General features: G+C 41.2%; 2 protein-coding genes across 4 annotated transcripts in view; both read left to right on the forward strand.

Moving 5' to 3' along the window:
* The first annotated feature begins 1 nt into the window (after position 1).
* TDP2 (tyrosyl-DNA phosphodiesterase 2) lies at positions 2–13,895 on the forward strand. Of its 3 annotated transcripts, none has more exons than XM_032647435.1 (8): positions 2–305; positions 392–477; positions 638–703; positions 5,264–5,437; positions 6,390–6,481; positions 8,505–8,623; positions 10,166–10,336; positions 12,950–13,895. In XM_032647435.1, exons 1-8 carry the CDS (start codon positions 141–143, stop codon positions 13,229–13,231), a joined length of 1,155 nt encoding a protein of 384 aa, XP_032503326.1. In that variant the 5' UTR covers positions 2–140; the 3' UTR covers positions 13,232–13,895. The 3 variants fall into 3 exon arrangements, with proteins under 3 accessions (XP_032503326.1, XP_032503327.1, XP_032503328.1); XM_032647437.1 differs by having other exon boundaries at positions 28–121; XM_032647436.1 differs by lacking the exon at positions 638–703.
* A 3,277-nt stretch (positions 13,896–17,172) lies between these two features.
* Positions 17,173–19,842, forward strand: part of KIAA0319 (KIAA0319 ortholog) — a 73,443-nt gene continuing 70,773 nt past the window's right edge. The window contains exon 1 of the mRNA XM_032650392.1: positions 17,173–17,267. The gene's annotated coding sequence lies outside the window, so the exon portion shown is untranslated. The remainder of the gene's footprint in view (positions 17,268–19,842) is intronic.

Here is a 19,842-nt window from a genome sequence, read left to right on the forward strand (position 1 = left end):
GCTGTCGTCCGCCGAAAGCGGAGCACGTTTCCGCACGAGGAGGTTGATGGGCGAGCGCCGGGGCGCTGGGCGCCTGCGCAGAGGCCCAGGCGTCTCCCCGCTCGGCCCGGGTTAGAGGGAGGTGAGCTGGCGGGGATACCATGGAGCAGAAGAGCGGTCGGGACGGTGCACCGGAGGGTGAGCGGGAGGAGGGAGAGCCCGAGGTGAAGAAGCGGAGACTTCTGTGTGTGGAGTTTGCCTCGGTCGCGAGTTGCGACGCCGCCGTGGCTCAGTGCTACCTGGCCGAGAACGACTGGGAGATGGAAGTACGCTTTCGCTGCTTCTCTCTTTCCCGCTCTTTACTTTGGTCCGTGCAGCGCACACGTCCCATCCCTGTGTCTTTGTTTTGCAGAGAGCGCTGGACTCGTACTTCGAACCGGCAGTGGAGGAGAGCGCTTTAAAAAGCCATCTTGAGACCGCCTCTGAGCCCGAGTCCTGGTGAGTGATGAAGGGGCGGGGACGACTCTGGGCGGGGGCAGTTTGTACTGGGTTGCGTTGGGCGTCCTGGGACCTGCAGTCGAGTTGGACAGCCGGGTTTGAGTAGAGGCAAGTCTCGCCTCTGAATAGCCGGAGGCTGAGGGTTTTTGTTGGTGCGTAGGATGGAGACGCGTCCCAGCAGCGGAGCTGACGCTTCTCTCCCGAAGTCCAGGCTGTCACTTAGAAGGTACTTTGGAGTCGGGGGGTGGGGAGTGGGGGAATATCTGAAATGTAATTTTTTGACTCCAAGTTTAGGAAATATGTAAGCAAGAGTTTCAAAACAAATGAATGAGGCAAAATCCTCTACTGAGGAATGGTAACTTGGAAGTCTTCTTGCTTCTTATATTGTTGTTGTTTATTTACTCTTTGCCGCCCGGCCAGGATAATAGTTTTTATAAGCTGCACATCCGCCTCTGTTATTCCAGTGCTCCCTCCCCAATTCATGCACTTCTGCTCTTAAAGTCCAGGTGCCTTACAGGTCCCTCCACGGTTTGACCATATTTCTGGGTTCGTTTCATTTCACACTCTCTTTCCTACCCTACAAAACTTTCAGGCATACCAAACTTTACCTTTCTCCAGTGGGCCATTTTTTCTTGCCTTTCAACTTTTGTAAAGATATTTATCATCTCTGCCTAGAACCCTTTTCTTCCTCCTTCCTTGCTAAGTAACATTTATCTTAAAAGTCCAGCTTAGACATTGTAAGGTCGGATCTTAACAAACGGCACCGCGAAACAGAGGAAAGCTTCAAGTGAGCTTTATTAGGGAGCCCTCCCGGGCGAGGTTCACTGGTCCGAGAGAAAGGGGCCAGAGAAGTCGCGCCCAGTCCTAGGCGTGGGAGATTTTTACTGGGGTGTAACGGAGGGGTGGTTTGCTATGCAGGGTGATTCCTTATTTGGTGAAGCTACGGCTGGGCTAGGTATTGACTAGCTTACTTTCAGGGGTTTGAGTCTCCCACCCCTCCCCCACCACCACCACCCCCATCCTTGGGGCAGGAAGTCGGGGGAGAGTCTCGATTCTCAGAATCCGTGAGAACCCTCTGCCTCAATGCTTCTTCTTCCTGGAACCGGCTGATGCTTCCTCTTCCTCGGGCCAGCTGGCCTTACAGACATGACTTGTCTTCAAGAAGCTTTCCCTGATTTCCCAAGTCTGGGTAAGGTTCTCCTCTTAAGTAATTCTATATAGCATCATGCATGACAACTTAATTCATATTATAATCGCTATAATATTACAGCGATAGCTATAATATGTAGTCTATAATATGTGTAGGTACACATATTGGTGAAGACACACATTTGGTGAAGACAGTATCTGTTTCATACATTGTTGATTTCCCAAAGTCTCATATAATATTTGGCATGTAATAGACTACACATTTGGTGAAGACAGTATCTGTTTCATACATTGTTGATTTCCCAAAGTCTCATACAATATTTGGCATGTAATAAGCTCTCAATAAATATGAATTGAATATATAAAGTTCTCCCAGCTGTATGGGCAGCCTTTACAGTTAACTGTTCATAGTAGATACTCTTTTCTCCCTGTGATCTTTTCAGCTGCACTGTCTTTTAAATGTGATAAGATCGTTTCATTAGGCTCCTTTCTCCGTCTGCCTGGCCTGTTGTTGGGGAATTGTCTACCCATTCATAGTGACATATCTCTGGCTCTCATGTTGTATTAGCTAGAGCCAGTTAGATTAGTAGGTGTTCACCTAGCCCATGCTGGCCAGTCAGATCCTCTCTCCTGGGATTAGGACCAAGAGTGTTTAGTGAATCTTCCTGTCAAGCTGGGACTGTACATGTTAACTCAGTACCTGTGGGGGACCCATACCCATACTCTTTTGTGCATGGGGAAGCTGAGAATGCTAGTCTGCAGAGAGAGTGAAACCAAGGGACGCTGAGTAGGATTGAGAGAGTGCCTTGATAGAACTTCCATAGGCATAGCTGTATTCCTGTACTTGGCTCTGGGACATAATTGTTTCCTTGTGAATCCTTTTGTTTTACTCAGACTAGCCTGTGTTGGTGTCTGTTAGTTGTATCCTAAATTGTAGTCAGTAAAGAAATTGGAACAAAGGAGATGGAGTCCCTGAAATCGTCCCTCAAAAAAAAAGTGGGTGGAGCTGAGTAATGGTGGGGTAGAGGACCATTAGGAGTCCCCTAGCCCAGAATCATGAATTGGCAGAAAACAAGCAAAGTGATGGATGAGGCTGTGGTCTGTTGTCTCTTGGAACTCAGATCAAATGCCAGTGAGAGTGAGGCTTTATCTATAGCATAGAATAAGAATCCACACTGATATAAATACATTTGTCCAGGAGTGAAGGGAACACTTTCCCTCACAGTAGAATTCCAACTACCAAATGTTGAAGGCATGTGAGAGTTAGAAAAAAAATTACCATTTGGGAACTATCTTGGTAGTAATTATCTCAGACAGGAATCATCAATGGACACTAAAACTAAGGGACTTGCCTGGTGGCGCAGTGGTTAAGAATCTGCGTGCCAATGCAGGGGACACGGGTTTGATCCCTGGTCCGGGAAGATCCCACATCCCACCGAGCACCTAATCCCCTGCACCACAACTACTGAGCCTGCTTGCTGCAACTACTGAGTCCATGTGCTGCAAGTACTGAAGCCTGCACGCCTAGAGCCCGTGCTCCACAACAAGAGAAGCCATTGCAGTGAGAAGCCCACGCGCCACAACAAAGAGTAGCCCCTGCTTGCCGCAACTAGAGAAAGCCCGCACGCAGCAATGAAGACCCAACGCAGCCAAAAAAATAAATTAAAAAAAAAACAAAAACTAATAGGTAAAAGTTGATGAGAAACAAGACATTTACATAGTCTCAAAGTACTTACCCGCAAAATACTTATTACATGGGGGGAAATCATAACTGTGCAGTGGAGAAACCAAGGGATCAAAGTTAACGTGACCAGTACTGGAGACAAATCCAGTACTGTTGGATCAGGCCTCCTGACCTGATGCACTGAGGAGGACACCCTATCACTTCTGTGTGATTCCTGCCAAAAAATGCACATCCTCAGAAAACATCAGACAAACCCAACCTGAAGGACATTCTACAAAATAAATGGCCTGTATTCTTCAAAAACATCAAGGTCAGGAGAGACAAAGACGGAAGAACTATTCTGGATCAAAGGAGCTTGAAAGAAATTCATGCCATCTCGATGCAACATGTGATCCTGGATTAGGATCTCCCAGCTGTATGGGCAGCCTTTACAGTTAACTGTTCATAGTAGATACTCTTTTCTCCCTGTGATCTTTTCAGCTGCACTGTCTTTTAAATGTGATAAGATCGTTTCATTAGGCTCCTTTCTCCGTCTGCCTGGCCTGTTGTTGGGGAATTGTCTACCCATTCATAGTGACATATCTCTGGCTCCCATGTTGTATCCCATTACTGGCACAATTGGCAAAGTTTGAATAGATCTTTAAATTATATAATAACATTGTATCAATGATAATTTTCTGATTTTTGATAATTGTACTAGGGTATGTATGTATGTCCTTATTTTTAGGAAATGCATTCAAAAGTATTTATGCAAATGTTTCAGAATAAAAAGAGTAAAGCAAATAAATGTTAATTAAGTAAAACGTTAACATTTATCTGGATGAGTGGTGAGTAGAATTCTTTTTACTGTTTTCTAAGAGTCTAAAATTATTTCAAAAAATGTTTAAAAGTTAACTAGACTTATCATGGTGATCATTTTGCAGTATATACAAATATTTAATCATTATATTGTGTACCTGAAACTAGTATAACATTATCTGTTAATTATACCTCAGTAAAAAAAATTTTTCAGGAGTTCCCTGGTAGTCCAGTGATTAGGACTTGGCGCCTTCACTGCTGTGGCCCGGGTTCACTTCCTGGTTGGGGAACTAAGATCCCAAAAGCTGCGTGGCGTGGGCAAAAAAGTTTTTTCTAATTAAAAAATAAAAATTTTTTAAAGAAGTTAAAAATTGGCATTACATTTATTAAAATTATAAATACAAAACCCTAGTTCTTAAATTTATGTATATTTTATAAATGCTTAGCAGTCGCCTTTTAATAATGTTTGTCCCTCCACTCAAATGTCTGGGCCTTGGTGGGAAAGGTGGGGTCAGGCAGACCTGTGGGCTGGAGCCCATACACATGGTCTCTCCAGCATGATAGTCTCAGAGTAGTCAAATTTCTCATGTAGCAGCTCAGGGTTCTTGTTGGGCAGAGTGTTCCAAAAGGCTTGAGTGCAAGCTACAAGGCTTCTTATGGCCAAGCCTCAGAAATCCCAGAATAATCCTTCTCACTATATTCTATTGGTCAAGCAAGTCACTAAGGTCCAGATTCAAGGGGAAGGGTATTAGTTGGACTTCACCTCTCAGTGAGGGGAATAACAAAGAATTGCAGCCATTATTTATCTGGCACAATGAGATCTTATTTCGAATGTGATTTAAAGTGAATCCAGATAAATGTGGAAATCTTACATTACTCAGTCTGATTTGGGGTCATAATTTATCAAATCATTTTAGTGACCTATGTCATTGAGGGATATTGAGTTGGTTCTAAGTGAGCAGACATTTGGATAACACAGTAAGAATCTATTTTTCCTCACTCATCAGACTCTTGCTCTTCTATAGGCAGGTACTTTTAGGACTCTTAAAGTTTATTTACCTGTAGAATGAGGGCTACAGAGAGTCACAAAATAATTTTTAAATTAATCAGTTTATAGATTATTTGCAAAGTTGTATTTCATTCTTATCTTGCCAGTGTTGACCTAACCAAGGAAGAAACAAGTGATTCCACTAGTTCTAAAACCAGCACATCTGAAAATGTTCAGCAAGAAGATGGCAGCATGTTCTCTTTTATTACCTGGAATATTGATGGATTGGACCTAAACAATCTGCCAGAGAGGGCTCGAGGGGTGTGTTCCTATTTAACTTTGTAAGTATTATTACATCTGTGTCATTGGTAACGTGATAACATGTTTTACCTGCCTACAAGGAGGGTAACAGTTCTAGGTTATGGGCTTTGGAATCGGTCCTGACTTTAGAGTCCAGCTGTCAGAGGAAACATCTGAAGGAATTGGGAGTGACTGCCTCTGGGAGCAGGATAGTGGCTTGGGGTACAGAGGGAACGCTAATTTTTGTTCATAGCCTTCTAGTACTATTTTATTTACTAAACTGTGTGTATAATTATTACTATGAAAAGAAAATTACCAAAAGGATCCGTATCTGCCACACACTAGCTCTGTGACCTTGTGGAACCATTTGTAAGCCACTTCAGTTCTCCAGAGCTCAGTTTTCTTCATCATGGATAATAACTGTTTCAAGAGGATTTAAGAAAATAACACTTAAAGCATCTGTTAAGAGTGAGGACCGGGGCTTCCCTGGTGGCGCAGTGGTTGAGAGTCTGCCTGCCGATGCCGGGGACACGGATTCGTGATCCGGTCTGGGAAGATCCCACATGCCGTGAGCGGCTGGGCCCGTGAGCCATGGCCGCTGAGCCTGCGTGTCCAGAGCCTGTGCTCTGCAACAGGAGAGGCCACAACAGTGAGAGGCCCGCGTACCACAAAAAAAAAAAAAAAAAAAGAGTGAGGACCATTGTAGGCTCTTAATATTATTGGTTTCTAGTGTCAATGATTCCTGTTCTTCTAACTTTGAAGGGTTGTCATGTATATGTTTTTTTTTAATTTTATCTTTACAGTATTATTTGTTAAATAGCACAGGTCTTTCTCATTTTATAGTTATCAAAGGTCAGCATAAATATTGAATATTAGGTGTCCTAGAGGACTATAATTTTGTGTTTCTTTTATGCTGTGGCATTTTCCTAATCTAGGTAGCTGCAAATGAAATGGTATACCTCATATTTTTCATAAATTGATGTGTTTAATTAGGTACAGCCCAGATGTGGTATTTCTACAGGAAGTTATTCCCCCATATTCTGCCTACCTAAAGAAGAAAGCAAGTAGTTATGAGATTATTACAGGTAACAGTTTTCCTGTTATTTAACTTGTCTTTTTCTTTGAAAAACGAGGAGAGAGATAAACCAAAGTTAGACAGTTGGAACATAGACAGGAAAAAGCACAAATAAAGTAAGTTTGAGAAAAAGAAGGCAGACACAGGATACTAAAAAAATCATAGGAGAATATTACATATGTGGAAAAATGGTTGAAATGGATGATTTTTCAGGAAAATATAAATTGCCAAAATTTGAGGCACTAAGTAGCTTTTTGGTGAAATCAAATTGTTAGAAAATGTTTAAGTGTGGTGATTGCACTGTGGTTATGCTTTTTCAAAAAGTCTTTATTAATTTCTTTTTATTTATTTTGTTCTTTTTCTACCTTTTTGCCCTGAATATTTTAGTTTTTGATTTTTCATCTATTTTGTTTTTACTAAGTGCATTTTAATATACCACTTTGGCTTCATTTCATGACTTTTGGCTAAATCTCATGTTTTCTTTGACTTTCACTTTTACCTAGTGTATGATTTTAATTTTGATTTACTTTTTAATCCAAAATTGCTGAAGAGAGGGTTCTCTCTATCTGCCTTTCTCTCTCTCTGTGGGACAAATTTTCTGCATCCTCTGGGGATTCCTTTTGCCTGTCTTCTGTTTTGGTTATCTTGTTTTCTGAATCCCATGCTTTCTTCCTTGGTTTACTTCCTCATTTTATTGGAGCACATTCTCTGGTCACTTTCTAAGAAGTAGCACATGGGGAGTGAAGTTTTTGAATCCCAGCCTATTTGGAAATGCCAATGTTTTATTCTCATAGTTCCTTGATAGTTTGGCTGGACAAAGATTTCTAGGTAGAAAGTCATTTTCCCACAGAATTTTGAAGGCATGATTTCAGTGCTTCCTAGTTTCCATTATTGATGATTAGAAGTCTGATGCCATTCTAATTCTTGATCTTTCTTCACCCCCTTCCCGCTCTGGAAGCTTTGAGGCTCTTCTTTTTTTTTTTTTTTTTTTTTTTTTTTTTTTTTTTTTTTTTTTTTTTTTGCGGTATGTGGGCCTCTCACTGTTGCGGCCTCTCCCGTCGCGGAGCACAGGCTCCGGACACGCAGGCTCAACAGCCACAGTTCACAGGCCCAGCTGCTCCACGACACGTGGGATCTTCCCGGACCAGGGCACGAACCCGCACCCCCTGCCTTGGCAGGCGGACTCCCAACCACTGCGCCACCAGGGAATCCCGAGGCTCTTCTTTTTAACTCCAGTGTTTTGGGGGTCTTTTTTTCATTTATTATGCCAAACACTTGGTAGGACCTTTCAGTCTGGAGGTTTGTGACCTTCAGTTCTGGAAAATTCTTTTTTCTGTCTCTCTCTTCTTTCCTCCCTCCCTCTCCCTCCTTCCCCTTTCTCTCCCTCTCCTCCTTTCCACCTGCTGGACTCTCCACGTGCCATCCTTCTAGTCTGCTGCCCTCCTCCCTGCCCCTCCCTTTCCCATTCTTCTCCTTTCTCTTCCTGTTCCTCTTTTCCTGGTTCCCCTCTGTTCTGATAAACCAGTTACCACTGCTCCACCTACTTTGTTCTCTGAAAAACTTGGAAGCTTTCATTCATTGCCCCTCCATTTCTGTTTCTTCTTGCAAGTTTATACCTTTCTAAATTTTTTATTCACTTACTGTGATTTTTCTGGTGCTTCCCGAGTGAAAAGTAACTGCATGTCAAGTTGCCTCAGTTTAAGTCTCATCTACTCTGCCTTTCAGAAATTTTTCAAATTTTTATGTTTGGTATTGGCACTGTTAACTGTTTTGGACACTTATGTAAATGCATTTTTATTTTTGTATTTCTTCCATACTTCCAGTTACACTTTTATATTTCTTCCATACTTACAGTTACAGAGGGACTTGGTTGACCATCTTCAACTATTTTGAAATAATAGTTTACTTTTAAGATTTATATCCATTTAAATATCTATATCTGCTTGTTACAAAATTTTCAGTAGGGGAGCTTGGGATAAACTGCAGATACCCCTGATCTCTCAGCCTAAATTCTTTTCCGCACGCATTTGAAGGTCATGAAGAAGGATATTTCACAGCTATAATGTTGAAGAAATCGAGATTGAAATTTAAAAGCCAAGAGATTATTCCTTTTCCAAATACAAAAATGATGAGAAACCTTTTGTGTGTGCATGTAAGTAATTTTTTTTAATTGACTGGTTTTTTAAAAAAAAGAATGAACTTTTTTTCATAGTTCCATGATGGGGTCCTTTTTAAGAAACCATTGTCTTTAGAAAAATATTTACTCCTCACTTACAGGTTCTTTTAAATAGTCTTAAAGAACTTTTTAAATTAAATTTTTACATACATTTCAAATATAGACAAATTGTAAAAATAAAATCCTTGATTCATTAGATGTTTTCTTAATGTATAAGAGTTTGCTAACATTCCACAGTTGCTTCCTAAAGTAGTTTTTTTTTCAATTTTTTAATATTTTTTTATTAAATGCACTGGGCTTGGTACCGTGTTGTACTCTGTGAGTCTTACAAAAATGAGTCAAATAGATCTTGGTCTCATAGAGCTCATAGATTAGCAGGGGAGAGATTGTATGTATAGTACCTAAAAGAAACGAAAGGCATAAATGCCATGGGAGAGGTATAATGATGTGCCATGGAAGTTTAGAGAAAGGAAAGATGATTTTCAGCTGCATTGTTCTGTGAAAGTTTCATGATGGAAGTTGTGTTTGAATTGGGCCCTGAAAAATATGTAAAATGTAGACATTAAGAACAGTGCAGGGCTTCCCTGGTGGCGCAGTGGTTGAGAGTCTGCCTGCTGATGCAGGGGACACGGGCTCATGCCCCAGTCCGGGAAGATCCCACATGCCTCGGAGCAGCTAGGCCTGTGAGCCATGGCCGCTGAGCCTGCGCGTCCAGAGCCTGTGCTCTGCAACGGGAGAGGCCACAACAGTGAAAGGCCCGCGAACCGCAAAAAAAAGAACAGTGCAGGTGGCAGAACCATCATGAGCAAACATTTGCAAATTGTACATAGCAGGGTATGTATATATGAAAGAGGGCATGTGTAGCTATAAACGAGCCTTCTACTCAGTTGGATGTAGAGGGCACAAAGGGGGTAGTGTGACGACAGGTTGGTAAAGTGGTTGGATCCAGGTTATAGGAGATCATGGATGCCCAATGTGAAGGAATTTGAACTGGACTCTGCAGGCAATTAGTTTAAATAATGAGAGATCTTACGTTGTTGGTATCTTAATTGCAAATGGTAAGTGATTCTCATTCATTCATTTAACTGACATTATTTTGAGTTACCTATGTGCCAGGCTCTCAGTAACATAGTAATAAATAAAAGAGCCATCTTTGCTTTCAAATGACTCAGGGCTTTGTAGGAGAGAGATAATTGTGCTGCAGTTCGATCTAGGGGACTTTATAAACAGTCTACACAGCGTGCTGTAGGAGGATAGGGGAGGGAGCCACCGATGCCTGGGATGCTGGGGAAGGGCTCCCAGTGGAGTTGACATTCGAGGGAGGTTTTGAAGTATTAGTGGGTACTTGCTCAGTATTCTTTGACCTTTAAGGATAAGCACAGTGCTGGTTATATAGTTTCAGTCTAGTAAATATTGATATATACCAATCAGTTGAATAATTACTGATTCTGTTAAAAAAGTTCAGTGTTAATTGTTAGTGGATCATTTTAACAACTCTAATTATTTATCTTGTTGCAGGTGAGTGTGTCAGGAAATGAACTTTGCCTTATGACTTCTCATTTGGAGAGCACCAGGGGGCATGCTGAGGAACGAATGAATCAGTTGAAAGTGGTTTTAAAGAAAATGCAAGAGGCTCCAGAGTCAGCTACAGTTATATTTGCAGGAGATACAAATTTAAGGGATCACGAAGTGAGTGATGAAGTCATTTCAGTGTTTATGGGCAGATTATTGCTGTGGAAACTAATTTAGGTTTCTTTTGACTAAAGCTATTAAAACTAGGACTTTGATGTGTTCATAATGTATAAGTGACCTTGCAGGTGCAATTCAGCAAATGATTATTTAGCCTGTGCTACTTGCCTAGCACAGGGGAAGCAGAGGCAGAAGGGGCTGTTACATTATTGGGTGAAAACGTATATATGGTATATGAAACAGACAACACAAAACAATATATATTGATTAACAAGAGGGGTTTAGAGAAAATAATGATTAGAAGAATTTAGAAAAGTTCGTTTATTTGCAGTTTCTTAGTTGTAAGGTAAGAACAGAAAGATTTGACCAGCATAGTTGTCCCTAACTCTTTTCCTTCTGGATTTTCTGTTTTCAACCTTTTTTACCTTCATGACATTGGATTTGGCAGTGATTTCTTGGATATGACACCAGAAGCACAGACAACAAAAGAAAAAATAGATAAGGTAGACTTCATCAAAATTAAAAACTGTTGTGCATCAAAGGGTATTATCAGTGGAGTGAAAGGGCAACCCGTGGAATGGTAGAAAATATTCGCAAATCATATATCTGATGAGATACTCAGAATATACAAAGACCTCCTACAATTAAAAAAAAAAAACACACAGAAAAAAATAACCTCATTAAAAACTGGGCAGGGGACTTCCCTCATGGTCCAGTGGTTAAGAATCTGCCTTCCAGTGCAGGGGACACAGGTTCCATCCCTGGTCGGGGAACTAAGATCCCACATGCAGCAGGGCAACTAAGCCCACACGCCGCAACTACTGAGCCCACATGCTGTGGAGCCCACACACCACAGCTAGAGAGCCCGTACGCCACAACTAGAGTGCCCACGTGCCACAGCTTTGGAGCCCACGTGCTCTGGAGCCCACGCACCACAACTAGAGAGAAGCCAGCACGCCGCAATGAAAGATCCCATGTGCCACAACTAAGACCCGACACAGCCAAAAATAAATAAATACAATTTAAAGCTATTTTCTTTTTCTTTTTTTTTTTTTTTTTTTTGCGGTACGCGGGCCTCTCACTGTTGTGGCCTCTCCCGTTGCGGAGCGCAGGCTCCGGACGCGCAGGCTCAGCGGCCGTGGCTCACGGGCCTAGCCGCTCCGCGGCATGTGGGATCTTCCCGGACCGGGGCACGAACCCGTGTCCCCTGCATCGGCAGGCGGACTCTCAACCACTGCACCACCAGGGAAGCCCTAAATACAATTTAAGAAAGAAAAAAATGGGCAAAAGATTTAGACATTTCTCGAAAGAAGATATACAAATGGCCAGTAAGTTCATGAAGAGATGTTTAACATCATTAGTCGTGAGAGAAATGCACATCAAAACCATGATGAGATACCACTTCACATCTATTAGTATGACTATTATAAAAAAACAACAGAAAATAACAAGTGTTGGCAAGGATGTGGAGAAATTGGAACCCTTGTGCACCGCTTCTGGGAATGTAAAATGGTGCAGCTGCTGTGGAACATGGTGTAAGGATTCCTCCAAAAATTAAACAGACTTTCCATATGATCCAGCAAGTCCACTTCTGGGTGGATACAAGCAAGCAAAAGCAGAGCCTCAAAGAGATAGTTGTACACTTGTGTTGGTAGCATTATTCACAGTAGCTAAACTATGGAAGCAACCTAAGTGTAAGTGTCCATTGACAGATGAATAAACAAAATGCATATATTGATACATGAAATAGAATATTATTCAGCCTTAAAAAGGAAGGCAATATTGACACATGCTATAACGTGAATGAACCCTGAAGACATTATGCTAAGTGAAATAAGCCAGTAACAAAAGGACAGATGTTCATGATTTCTCTTATATGAGTTTCCTAAAGTAGTCAAATTCATACAGACCAGAAGGAGAATGGTGGTTGCCAGGGGCTGGGGGGAGAGTGGAATGGGGAGTTCGTGTTTAATGGGTAGAGTTTCAGTTTGGGACATTGAAAAGGTTCTGGAGCTGGATGGTGGTGATGCTTGCACAATCATGTGACTGTACTTAATGCCACTGAGCTGTAATGATAAGGTTGTAAATTTTATGTATACTTTACCACGCTAAAAGAAATATTTTAATCCTAGAGTGTGAATGGGAGGAAAAGTTAATGTTGTTAGTAAATTTCAAATAAAACTGAAGGCATTTGACATTATTGGATCATATAAATGGTATACTCAATTTATAGATTAGAGTAACAGTTTTGCCTTCTTTACACTTAATGTTCATTTTTTTAAAACTACTAATAGCAATAACTGAGACCATGGATTTTCAGTCTTCTGAGTTTTATCTGACTCCCAAAGTTAGGAAGCTACTTGTGGCAGAAGAGAGAAGGGGCAAATTTCAGACTTCTCTGTCTCTCTTGATATTTTTATATTACCTACTTATTATCATGCAGTAAAATAATTTTATAATATATCTAGTTGTATCTAGTTTTGCATTTGTGCATTAATAAATAATCTGTGGCATTCTGATTTGAAAAGTTGCACTTAGATGTGGTAACGGTAAAGACCTTTTTAATATAAGGGAAAAAAGACTGAAAAGAGTTTTCTTTCTTTTTCTTTTTAGGTTTCCAAATGTGGTGGTTTACCCAACAACATTTTGGATGTCTGGGAGTTTTTGGGCAAACCTAAGCATTGCCAGTATACATGGGATACACAGATGAACTCTAATCTTGGAATAGCTGCTACTTATAAGCTTCGTTTTGATCGAGTATTTTTTAGAGCAGCCGCAGAAGGCGGCCACATTATTCCCCGAAGTTTGGACCTCCTTGGGTTGGAAAAACTGGACTGTGGTAGATTTCCTAGTGATCACTGGGGTCTTCTGTGTACCTTAGATGTAATATTGTGAACTGCTTTTCAAATACGAGTTTTAAATGTTCTGAGCAATTTTTTTCTGTGTTTTTGCAAATATAATTGCTACCTGTCTGGAAAGGTAGTTTAATATGGAGGAATTAATATACTGGATCGTTGTAACAAAAGAAAAAACGACTGTGATTTTATTTTGTGGAGTGTGTCCTCAGATTTCAGAACTAAATCTTAGTGTTTATTTAAACGAAAGCATACCTGTGTTCGGAACATGAGGCCTCTTAATGAAAGGTCACAAAGGCTATCTTGTAATAGTGCTCACAGCTGCTGGCTAGATCTGCATTTAAATAGATTGCAGCTGTCCTACCTCAGACTTTTTGTCAGCTAACAGTGCCTAATTGGTAAGCTAGAAATGAACTCATGATTTAAAATCCCTTAATTTTTAAAAATTCATGTTTGTAGTTATGTCACCAACAGAGGCAAAGTTAGGCTTGATAATGATTAAAGTCAGTTTTATAGAGGCATTGGACTTTTTTTCTAAGAGAAAAATGTGTAAAAAGAATTAGCCTTTTAGTTTTGCTACTTGTAAAACTGAATTTTTTTCAAGACATGAATGAGGAGCACTTCTACATGCGCTTTAAGGAAACATTTTTTTTCCCCCACAAGAGAATGTACTTTAAATAAAGTATTCTGTTTGTTTCACTATGTTTTTGTGCTCATGTTGAGATTGAAGTTTTTACCTGCTTCCTGTTTCTGGCTCCACTGCTACTGTTTCACCTTTGTGTGGAAGAAAACAGCTTTCCACGTTGCTTCTCACTCTGCCAAGTATTGCCAAGAATATATTGACTTCCTCAGTATATAAAAATGAAAGCTGGCGGTAATAATTAGAATGAGAAGTGGCAGAAACTTATTTTCATCAGAGGTGTCAAAATTAACAACTAAAACACCTAAAAAAAGATAAGCTGGGGCTTCCCTAGTGGCGCAGTGGTTGGGAGTCCGCCTGCCGATGCAGGGGACGTGGGTTCGTGCCCCGGTCCGGGAAGATCCCACGTGCCGCGGAGCGGCTAGGCCAGTGAGCCATGGCCGTTGAGCCTGCGTGTCCGGAGCCTGTGCTCCGCAACGGGAGAGGCCACAACAGTGAGAGCCCCGCGTACCGCAAAAAAAAAAAAAGACAAGCTGAATTTATATATAACATATGCTTTGTCATATTGGAAAAGTTTTATATGTTAATCATAATTTTAATCATTTAAAATGAGTATTTTTTTTTTTTTTTTTTTTTTGCAGTACGCGGGCCTCTTACTGCTGTGGTCTCTCCAGACGCACAGGCTCAGCGGCCATGGCTCACGGGCCCAGCCGCTCCGCGGCATGTGGGATCCACCCGGACCGGGGCACGAACCCACGTCCCCTGCATTAGCAGGCAGACTCTCAATCACTGCGCCACCAGGGAAGCCCTAAAATGAGTATTAATGCTAATATTTTAGCATGTGTTATGGAAGCAATAGTTCATTTTTATGGGAAAAGGATATTTTTGGCATAAATTGCTTATTCACTGGAAGCATAATAAGTTAGAACTCTACCACACTTCAAATTACAAAAAAGAAAAAATCTAGATGATGTGAAAGGCTAAATATAAAACTTAAAATATGTAGTAGTGTGTATTAGATTAAATAATTATCAAATTGTTTTAAAAGTGGAAGGAGTATCATTTTATGACTCAGCATCCAAGTGAAATACCTTCCCATTTACTCCTTATAGTGACAAAATCTAAGAAACAAGTTATAAGTGAATAGGAACAAAACTACTTTTGGTCTGCTTTCGACGGGCAATAGTTCTCAAATAATGCAAGAATTAAGAAACTACTAATATGCAGTATCGTGAACTTTTTACTTTGAATCTCAAGTTTTCTCAGTATAGTAGCTTTGTGTACCTTACCCCCCTTGGTGAAATTCCAACTCAGAATGTTATATATCAATATGCTAAGCACCCTCTTTGCCACTGATACGGAATGTACTTGAATCTTGCTAGGCCTGTTTCTCCCACCTTCAAAAAAAGATAGTTCCTTGTCTTTTCTTTTTTTTTTTGTTCCTTGTCTTTTCTTGTGCAGTTTAGTAAGAAAACATGTCCCAACCAACAACATATAAAAAGCAGACGAAGTCAGAAAAGCTGTACTAAAAATACATCATTTTATCCTTAGTATTTACCATAGTGTGTGGCATGTAGCAGGAGCTCAATAAATGCTGAAATGAAATGAGACAGTGCCCTCACATTTGTGTCCTAGGGAGGCAGACTAACATTTTCATAAGTCAGTACCAAAATAGATATTATATGTATCAAAATAGGTATTCATTGTAATGGCTCTGAGTTTAGAAGTCTAGGCTAAGCTTATATATATGTATATATGTAAAGACTTTAAGCCCATGTATTAATGACTTAATTTTTATTTAAAGACTCCTGGGAACGGGCTTGTTGTCTGAGTACATCAGATTTATTGATGTGGTGAGAAAGGTCACTCTGGGGGTACAGTGGAATGCCACTGGTGAGAAGAGAAAGGATGGAAGTGTCTCGTAAGGTTTGGGTTCCCTTTGAAGGAGGGTCTTGGAATCAGATTGGTACTGTTGCTTACTCTTTCAGAGGCAGGTTAGGAGAAGCAGGGACTAACTATGGACTGGGTGCTGTCATGAGGCAAGGAGAATTCAGCAGTGGGGTATCACAAGTTACGGATGAAAATAGCAAAGCAAAGGGGGCGTCTGTGGTAGGAAAGCAGTAGTCATTCAAAGAGGGGGTTGTTATGTCATTTTACAGCTGCTGCACGACTTTGGGGGAAATATTTCCTGTTAATTTTGCTTCTGGCTTAATCTGTGCCTGTCCTCCTAGCCCGATAATTGGCAGGGTTGCCTTTTTCTTTTTAGTCCAAACTGATTTTGACTCTTTCAGTCCCAAGCAGTTTTTATTCTTTTTTTTTTTTTTGCGGTACGCGGGCCTCTCACTGTTGTGGCCTCTCCCACTGCCAGTGGCCTCAACCACTGCGCCACCAGGGAAGCCCAGTTTTTATTCTTTAAACGTGCATTTTCTTTTAATCCCCACAATCATCCTAAAGGAATGCTATTACCATCTCTATTTTATAACTGACAAAACAGGTTTAGCAAGTAACGCATCCAAGGCCCAGCCATAGCCAGGGAGTAGCTTAGTAGGGGCTTGTTCATCAGGTCTAAGCACTGTACTGTAGTCATGGGGATGTGCAAGGAATGCCCTGGCTTCCTTTTGAGCCCTATGTTACCATACCTAGATGCATGGATCTTTCTTACAAGAAAACAGTATAAATACAAGGAAGAGTCTTCCACATGAGTTTTCTATTGTTCAGATGATCACCTTCCCATAGATGCAAATGTAATCTAAATACTTTGGGCACCTGGTTAACCTATAAAGCGTGGGGTTGATCTGGGCCCCTCCTAACACCTGCTTCCATCCTCATTCAGAAAGCAACACGTGCTCAAAACATAGTAGGGCCTAAAGAGGCTACCGCTGGAGGAGTGGGACTTGTGCGTGTGGGGTGAATTTGCTTCGGGGGAGATATTTGCAAAGGGTTTTTGACCGAAGTAGTGTGCTCGCGCCTCCCTAGAGCCACCCTGGCCCGCGGCATTTGGAAGAGGCACTCATCCCCCAAGCCGTTTAGGACCACGGTGTCCGTCAAAGTGTTGGTGAAGGAAAGGGGGTGGGGCATGCAGGCCGCCCTGCTGCCCGAAAGCCTTCTGCTTGGTCGCCTGCGGGGTGGGAGTCCGTCGCCTGGGTACCCATCTTTAGAGCCCAAGCTGGGAGTCGGGAGCTAGGCAAGAAGGACTGCTGCCCGCCCATCCCTGGGGGGGGCGCGTGTGCGCGTGCGCGCGCGTCGCCGTGGTAACGGCGCAGCGGAAAGGCGCTGAATCACGGGTGCGCGCTTTCCCAGCTCTAGCAGAAGCTGATGCGGGGGGCGGGCGGGGGTGTCCTCCTGGTTGCATCCTGACTAGACCGGGGCTGACCCCGGCGGGCCTGGCTGGCCTGGCGCAGAGGAGCGGTGGCCAGGATCTCTGTCACTACTGGAGGTAAGAGCGCAGCAGTAGCCTCATCCTGTCTCCGGTTTGGGCAAGAGTCTGTCCTCGGGGGCTATATCCTGGGGAAGAGAAAGCGAGGGTTTGGCTTGGATGGGGCGGTACCTCCTCCCTGACAACATATGCGCGTGCCAGTGTGTAAAAGTGTGTGTGTGTGTGTCTTTGTGTGTGTAGGCCGGGAGGACGAAGAAGAAGAGGAGCAGGTGGCACGGCAGGTGATGCTCCTAGCCAGCTGCACCGAATAGGGCTAGCTTTAGTGCGGCCAGGCAGCGCCTCGATGCAGTATCCCACTTCGCAACCCCGTCTGGCGATTGATGGGAAGTGGAGGGCAGCAAGTAGGCAGGTTATGCCAAAGAAAAATAAAATCAAGAGGCCCTGAGTTAGGAGGGTGACTTTCTTAAGGTTCTTCTGAACATCTAGGAAAGGGCTTTTCTTGATTGCTGCACCGATTGTTTCTTAGTAGGGTGGAGTCGAGGAAATTTCGCATCTTTTCCCCAATCTCATGAATTGAATTTCTTAGACCTGTAGAATCGGTTTTCTTTAAACTTCTTTTGGTAATATATATGTGATCCTTTGCTATTATTTACTAAATTCATTTTGTCTCTGTATCTACCATAATCTAAAGCTTGAAACCTTCTGAATGGCTTTTTTTTCTCTTTCCCTTTGAACTTCCCTCCACAGAATAGATATGAATCACGATATTATTAATCAAGAGCATAACCTAAGATTATGAAAGTCATCATTCTTTTCGATCATTCATTCTCTTAAGTATATGGAGAGAGAAAAGAATATGATATACCCACTCATATCCATTTTTATCGTTAGATTTCTCATCTAAATATTTTTGTTTGTGGGTTAAATGTTAGTGTTTTTTCCAGCGCTTAAATAGAAAAGTGAATGATATTTTTGATGATAATAATAGAAAAAAGTAAATTTTAGACAAACCCCCCCCAAAAAGAACAAGAATTTTTGTTAGTGTGTATTTCTTTATTCCTGAAATGCATGTTTCAATGCCCAATATGTTTCAAATTGTTTATTATAAGAAGAACAAAATCATTGCGACTCCCGAGATTAGGCCAAATGTAAAATTTTATTTTTATGCTTATCATTTTACATAATTTTTCGTACAGATGATTAAATCTGGAAATATCAGTTCAGCTGTAGACTTAGGCGTCATACAGAAACCTGAATTCCTCTGTAATTTGAAAAAGAAAAATATAATTATATATCAAGACTTCTTAGAGCCACAGGTGATAGAAAGATTCATCACACCTTTGCCATATAAAATGCCAAGTCAGGGAATTAATTTCCTTTCAGAATAACAAAAATAATTCAGCCAAACTCTTTATGTATTAAAAATAGTCAAAAGAGAGCTTCAGTAATTTATTAATGTACAAGAATGGATTTGCTGTTAAATTTTCTTGACTTAATTTTTTTCTAGCCAGACAGATAAGCAGCATTCTCTTTAAATAAATCTGTAGGACCAGGCATGACTGTTTCTGGGGCCGTGATGTATTAATAGATTGCCAGGTCAGATGGCCTGGTTTGGTCATGGCTCTGCCACTTAATGGCTGTGTCACATTTGGCAAATTCCTTAATTCCTCTTAGCCTCAGTTTTTTCATCTGTAAAATAGGGATAATAATAGGACCAACTTAATGAAATTCCTATAAGAACTAAATGAAGCAATATGTATAAGAGCTCTTTGCTCATTGCCTGGTATGCAACTAACTTCAATAAAAGTTAGTTGTTATTGTTATTCATTTTTTAAAATAAATTTATTTATTTATTGGCTGCATTTGGTCTTCATTGCTGCAGGGGCTACTCTTCGTTCCCATGGGCAGGCTTCTCATTGCAGTGGCTTCTCTTATTGAGGAGCACGGGCTCTAGGCGTGTGCACTTCAGTAGTTGTGGCACACGGGCTCAGTAGTTGTGTCTCGTGGGCTCTAGAGCGCAGGCTCAGTAGTTGTGGTGCACGGGCTTAGTTGCTCCACAGCATGTGGGATCTTCCCGGAACAGGGATGGAACCTGTGTCCTTTGAATTGGCAGGCGGATTCTTAACCACTGCGCCACCAGAGAAGTCCCATTATTGTTATTCTTGACGTAAGTTTTCTTTTCAGGAAATATTTTCTATGTCTTCAAAGTAATTTCTCACTAAAAATACAATTATTTTGATGTGATCAAAACTTGTTCTGGTTTGTAATGTCAAATCATCATAAAATGCATACATTTTTCCTTGCAGCATCTTTGCAACAACAATAATAAATATAATAATTACAATCTTAGAGACACGTCAATTCCAGGTAATTATATTTGATACCCTAAGGAAGGAGCTTTGCTTTAGTAGGCCTGGAATAATTGCTGGGTTATTGTTTTATTTGTTTTTCAGAATCTGTATTTTTAGATACTATTTATGTGAATTCCATAGTGAGAAACTTTCTTATTTATTTCTATTAAGCAGTAAATATGGTTGGACCAAAATAACATCTATTTTTGCATCATTTGACAGAGTCTTTTAACTAGAGGTGTTTGAATTTCAAAGTAAGTCTTCTTAAATGAGGCACAGGTAGA

The sequence above is a fragment of the Phocoena sinus genome, chromosome 11 (genome assembly GCF_008692025.1).
Source record: "Phocoena sinus isolate mPhoSin1 chromosome 11, mPhoSin1.pri, whole genome shotgun sequence".
In the NCBI taxonomy this organism is placed as follows: Eukaryota; Metazoa; Chordata; class Mammalia; order Artiodactyla; family Phocoenidae; genus Phocoena; species Phocoena sinus.